At 35.8% G+C, this 6,459-nt stretch overlaps 2 protein-coding genes across 2 annotated transcripts; both read right to left on the bottom strand.

The window, feature by feature from the left end:
* Positions 1-1,688: 1,688 nt before the first annotated feature.
* On the bottom strand, positions 1,689-2,625 carry LOC111380931 (agamous-like MADS-box protein AGL62). Its single transcript, XM_023004608.1, has one exon. It carries the CDS (start codon positions 2,529-2,531, stop codon positions 1,824-1,826), a length of 708 nt encoding a protein of 235 aa, XP_022860376.1. The 5' UTR covers positions 2,532-2,625; the 3' UTR covers positions 1,689-1,823.
* Positions 2,626-4,103: 1,478 nt separating this feature from the next.
* Positions 4,104-6,193, bottom strand: LOC111380920. The gene is made up of 2 exons (XM_023004588.1): positions 5,651-6,193; positions 4,104-5,334 (listed from the first exon to the last, which is right to left on the bottom strand). The coding sequence occupies exons 1-2, from the start codon at positions 5,681-5,683 to the stop codon at positions 4,786-4,788; spliced, it is 582 nt and encodes a 193-aa protein (XP_022860356.1). The 5' UTR covers positions 5,684-6,193; the 3' UTR covers positions 4,104-4,785.
* Between the last annotated feature and the right edge of the window lie 266 nt (positions 6,194-6,459).

Below are 6,459 nucleotides of genomic sequence, written 5' to 3'. Positions count from 1 at the left end.
ATACATTGCCGGCTTTGAGATGGCCACATTATGTTAAATGCTATATGTTTCTGAAACACTGAACAGACCACTGTTGTGGTGGTCGCAGATAATATGCAGATTTCTGGGGCTTCTGATAATGGCAAATTCATGTTCAAGTCTTCAACAGTCACTCTTTCAATTCTTAAGAAACCACGTCCAGATTCCACTAATAACAAGCCAGCAAAGGAGAAGCCAAAGAATCAGGAGGCAGGACCGACCACTGTTGCAAGCAGTGGATTGCAGTCATTATGCCAACAATATGGAAGTGATGAAGATGATTGATATCAGAAAGAATTGTAAATCGATGTCTTCTTTCAATGTTTCCTGGACTAAGCAGTGGCTTCAATTTATTTCTGAAGCTGATAAATGTTTTGTTGTTTATTTCGATTTTTATCTCCACTCCAGAAAATCATTCACAGCTGCTTCCCGTGGTTTTGATCAAGATGCATGAGCTTCAACCGGAACTTCAGTATATGGCTCCTCTGAACCTTGAGAACTGAATCTATGTTCAGAAATGGTTTGATGAAGGCCTACGTAAAGCTTTTCTTCTTTTCTTATGTTCTGTGTCAGAGAAACTCAAAATACGCACATAAACCAAACCCGTTGGACAGCCTTGAATTGCATTTTACTGTGTGTAGGATATCTTATATGGATGGATGAGGAAATTAACTCAATTTGTAAGTACAGATGCAAATTGTTGTTGTTCTTGAATGTCAGTAAAAATTATCTGCTATAGATGAGTTTTTGCGCCCACCCAATTTTGAATTTGGCATTGCCCCAATGGTGGACCAATATTTTAACTCAAGTGTGCGTGGATGAATTGACACGTTTAGCGTTAAATGGACGCAAAATTAGTAGCAATCTTTTTCACTGTTGAGTTTTACTACCAATTTTCATGAAGTCCACAAATAAGAAGTTTGTTGCCAATCTAAAATCAACGTGCACACCTCTCACTTAGAACATCGTAAATGTTTGTCCATTAGGAGTTTTAAAGGTTTTGTTTAATGAACTAGTTCCTTTGATTTAACAATTGAATTTCATTGGTTAATTCCTTCGTTTTGTCTCTCAAATGTGACTATCATGGTGGACACACATCTAATTGTCAGAACTAGTCATGTTCTATGTCCACGGTAGATTGACTTTGGCAATAGTATAACTTCCAACCAAGAATCTCGAGCCAACTAGAATTTAATTACTTGTTTGAGTCACATTATTGGAATGAAAATGTATTTTTTAATAGTATATTGATGGAAAATGTGTGGTTAAAAATAAGGAAATGTTTTGAATTTGTGTGTAATATTATTTTATTAAAGAACGTGTGGTTGAAATGATATCAAATCATTATTGAAAAAATATTTTTTTTTCAAATAATGTGTTCAAACAAGGGCTGTGGTATAACTCTCAATCAAGAATCTGGAGCCAACTAGAGATTCATTACTCGAAAATTATACTTTTACAATAGTGTAACTCTCAATCAAGAATTTAGAGCCAACTAGAGCTTAATTTCTTGACAACTATGCTTCAACGGGATCTATTGTATACATTAATTATAAATCTTTACTCAAATTAATATCTAATTTCTTGATTCCTGATTGCCAAGGATCATAACCCACCCAAAGACATCCACGTATGAAATTTAAAACTATTCCAATTCACTGAATGCACGAGTTATTAGCAAGAGATGGACAAAAAATTGAAGTCTGCAGAACCATAAAATTCTGCAACAAAAATTCCGCAAAAAATCATGCAAAATTTCCCTTATTGAGCTAATTAACTAACTGGTGAAGCTAAACTAAACTAACCTAACCGTGTTGTCCGAAATCACCAAACGGAGCAATGCAATTGCCATAATCGTAGTTACCAATGTGGTTCTGATTCACCAGAATATCATCGAAGGAACATGGTTCAATGGTCGGATTAAATCCAGTCATGGGGGCACCAGCAGCCAATGAACTCGAACTATGTAACAGCATAAGATCATTGGCTTTTATATTCACATTTTTCATTAACTCTTCCAACTTCGTCATGTAAAGTTCGAGTTCATCCAATTCCAGGCCGTCCACCGCCGCATCCCACCAGAATCCGTCACTACCGTCGTCCACCCTTTTGGCCTCGTCTATTGCCTCTTTGCGCTTCTTCTCCACCTCTAACTCCCTCGAAATATGCGAATAATGCCTGTTGTAGTCCGGCATGTTTGGGAAGTTATTTTCCACGAGGGCCTGAGAGTTGGATTCAGAATTCCTGCTGCTTCCATTCAGAAAGCGTTCAATTATTGAATCGATGTTAGGATGACCGAAAGTAAACACGCGTTTGCCTAAAGAATGGACGATAATGGCGATTTCTGCGCCACTCAGTATGCAGAGTTCACTGGCTTTTTTGAAAAGCCCTCCTCGGCGCTTGGAGAAGGTGACTTGCCTATTGCTCAGATTTTCGATTTTCTTTATTTCAATTTTTTTCCGGCCTTGAGTCGTCTTCTTCATCATGCCAATGATACTACCATTGATCTCCATATTGATTCAGAGAATTTATTGTGTGTTCAAGAAACTGGAACTATATACAGTACACACGCTCTTATATATTTAGAGAGAGAGAGAGAAGAGAGAGAGGAGACTTCGATTGACAGAGAATAGTAAAAGGAAAGTTCGGAAAAAAATATTGATTTACTTAATATAAACCGTTGAATTAATGCTTGAGTCAAAGGGAAAATTTGGAAAGGAAATCAATCAATTTACAAATTGATTGAGACCGTATTTTGAAATCTTGACGCAATAAATACATTAACAAGTTTCCTTTTTCAACTACATTTTAATTGCAAAAGAATCCGTAGCTTTAACACATTATATCATTTATGTCACTAATATTTTTTCATCTCATTCTTACTCTCATATTAGCTTAAATTGTTTGTGATTATAATTTTTGTTCAAAATTTTCTTTAAAATGGATAAAAGACTCATTTGCCTGTTTTATTTTTATAATAATAAAAATAAATATTTTTTTGAACAAAAATTATGATAAGGACAAAATTTTTTGATCAATGAAATGTTAAAATTAGAATGTGACAAGGAAAAAAGTTAAGATGTGAATGTGATAATAAATAAATGTTAATGATTTTTAATATAATTAAAATTATAATCACCCTTATTATATAATTTTAAATTTTTTAAGTTTAATATATAATTTCTTTGGTAATATTAAAAAGGTGAAATTGCAGCAGTGGTCCCTAACCTTTTCATTTTTTATAAACTTTACCCTAATCTTCATTTTGTGCTAGCTGAAGTTCCTAACATTTCATAAATATACACTTGAGATCCATCTGGATAAAAATCGTTCAAAACACTGTCAGTTGACCGAGAAAATTAAGAAATCAACATCCAATAAAATCGTCCAAAAACATCGTTAAGAAATGTATCAACATCCAATAAAATTGTGGCAGTAGGAGATAGTTTAAGGATTTTTCTTTGCCAACTGACGGTGTTCAGATGGACCTCGGGTGCATATTTATGGAAGGTTAAAGACCTTCGCTGACACAAAATTAAGTTTAGGGTAAAGTCTACAAAAAATGAACAGCTTCGAAACCACTGCTGCAATTTTCTCTATTAAAAATGGGTGGTATGTATATGTGACGTAAGTAGTAGTGAAAAAAATTTGATTTCGGCTTATTACAAACGATTAATAAACAATAGCCAAGCATGGGCTAAATCAGAATTCATAATTGAACAAACAATTGACAAATTTTATATCGTATCTCCTTTTTTTTTATTCACGACCAGTCATGCTCAGTACGACATACCATACATGTCCAAGTCCTTGACTAGTCCAATAACTTTGAAACAAGGAGCAGCAGCATAGCATAACAGGTTCGTTAATACAACATTTTTTATCCTGTAATAGAACTGCTTTTGCAAAAGTACCACAAAATATAATTAACCCCAAATTCCTTGCTAAATCATTACATAGCATTGAGATGTAAAAATTGAAAACTGATAAATGCAGAGAACAATGTACTGCAATTGCATTTGCACTTCCATCAAATATGCTCAAAAGCATGAAATTGAAAAAAACTGATGAACCATGGCCAACAATTGACGAAGAGAATCCAACTATCAAGCCGAGAATATGTACATTGTAGTTTGTTACTCTTACAATTTTATTTACACCTTTGTTAACAGATGCCGAGGAGACATGCATTTTAGCTCTTGATTTGAATAATGAGCATCTGTTAATAACAGTGTAAAACAATCTCTGTACAAGTAGCTTAACTGATGTACATTACTCTTGTACTTAACCTGAGACTGTTAGTACTCTGTAATCTGTATCCCTGTCCTTTAGCTGTTACAATACAATTTTTGGTGGCCAACCTTTGCCTGAAATGAAATCCAAAACCCAAATACAACCTATATATTCTCGCATCAAATAAAACCCCAAATCCTTGATATAAAACTAATAATTCTCACTGAGGAATCTCGTCCCTAATGTCAGTGTAAGGAATCACAATACGTACATTCATTTAAATCCAGACTGAAATCACTTGGTATAAAGCTAGAAACTCTATGCACCAACACTGATGAATGAGAGGGTACCTGAACTGTTGGAAATCGAGTAGCAATACAATCTTTATCTACTAGAATCACTTTCACTGTTTTTCCAAGTGTACATTCATATTCAAGGAATGAACAAATTTTCTCACGTTGTTTTTTCAATTTATGGCGCCGAAATAAATGTGTTGTGGTGTGTAAATTGGTAAGCGACTCCTCTATACCTTAGCTAGTTCCATGCAACACCTGGTGCACTTGTCCTGGCTCGAGCCTCGGCCAATGAAACAGCCATGGCTAGCATCATCTGCTCCTCAAAACTATCTGGAACAATGGTTCCTGTAACAGGTTGGAAGCTACACTCACCCTCATATTGTTGGGGGACTGCAGCAGAACCTGAATAGCTGGTTCCAACTTCAGTCAACTCCGATCTATGATCGACCCATTCTCCAGAATCCCTGGGCATTACCAGCTGACTATCAGGTGATGCAACAATGGCGCTTTCTGCAGGAAAGTAATTTTCAGATTCTTGTTCCTGGTTGGCAAAACTGCTACACCCAGGCATGTTATATGTAGCCATGTGGCTGCCATAGTCACTGGACTCTCCACCCATATGTTGATGCTCGGCTAGGGCTGCTATTGCACAAGCAAGACCACCAGAAGGAGTTGACGAGGAAACAGCCACTGGGGCCATCAATGCTGACACACTTTGATCTTCTCCCGTGCATTCTTCTGATGCAGCTGCTTCACTGTAGGGCGGATTTTGATGCCTGCCACTCTCCTATCATAATTACATGTGCACAATAAACAAGTACATGTCGTCTTTAAGTCAACAAGAGGTCAGAGTAGAAGATTGAAGGTCAAATTCGCTAACGTTATGAATGAAACTGAAAATATAGATAGACAATAAGAACATTTTAATGCTAATAAAAATGTTCAGATTGACGTGTTCAGATTTTAATGCTAATAAGAACATTTTACTAGGTGTGTAGCAACATCAGATTGACAAAACCAAATGCAGTCTTTCAAGTAAAGCTTACAGAAGGCTGTTAACTTTCTGAGTCCAACCATTAATGATTGATTTTGCAAATAAATACCTGGATAGACAGCCAAATGGATTCCATAACCATTATATCCTCAAGATCCAGGTCGAACTCATCTTCCCTGCATTAGAAGATAGAATAAGGACACTAGAGGTAGTATCTGACACCCAAGTTCATTATAAAAATCACCGGAGTAGCAACGGCCTATCCAGTTATCAACATAACTTTCTAATGTCTTATCTATAACTTTCTAAAACACATTCCCTTTCTACTCTATTGAATGATATTTCCATATGAGAAAATTTGGAAGACATTTAAAATTCAAGCAAGGACCAGAAGCTCAATAGATCAACAAGATATTGAAGAGTTTTTCAATGCAGATTGAGTTTGCATTATCATTTTATTTATGGACTAAATACTATAAGGTTGTTTATAACTTTTCAACAATTAGCTACGATATTTTAATTCTATTAATCAGGAGCTAATTCCTGGAACATATTAGGAAAAATCAGAGATAAATTAGGCTTGAATTTTTGTCGGTGCATCCATAAATTAGTTGTAGGGTTAAGATAACTAATACTGGCCAAGGGCATATTTCCCCACGTGGCCCGAAATGATTAATTAAAGTTACAACTTTAACCCACAACTTCAATTTATAAATTAGCACCTCCAACTCCCCAAATTTGACATGGGACAGTGGACAATCACATACAGGGTCCACAAAACCCCCTGATACTCTTGTTAGGGACTATCAACCCTAAGATTGACCAATTACCATTTTAGAAAACTCGAGGCCAACCACTAGACCCATGAATATACCGATACTGTAGCGATGAGGTAAGAACTTGGGAGATACTTTTGAC

This window comes from Olea europaea, unplaced genomic scaffold (assembly GCF_002742605.1).
Source record: "Olea europaea var. sylvestris unplaced genomic scaffold, O_europaea_v1 scaffold2231, whole genome shotgun sequence".
Classification (NCBI taxonomy): domain Eukaryota; kingdom Viridiplantae; phylum Streptophyta; class Magnoliopsida; order Lamiales; family Oleaceae; genus Olea; species Olea europaea.
The sequence above is the reverse complement of the archived record's forward strand: the minus strand, read 5'-3'. Positions and strand labels throughout refer to the sequence as shown.

Coding starts and splice junctions, on each gene's coding strand:
- LOC111380931 (XM_023004608.1), bottom strand. CDS start 2,531: ATGGAGATCAATGGTAGTATCATTGGCATGATGAAGAAGACGACTCAA.
- LOC111380920 (XM_023004588.1), bottom strand. CDS start 5,683: ATGGTTATGGAATCCATTTGGCTGTCTATCCAG. Junction 5,335..5,650: donor CCATTTGGCTGTCTATCCAG/GTATTTATTTGC, acceptor TAATTATGATAG/GAGAGTGGCAGGCATCAAAA.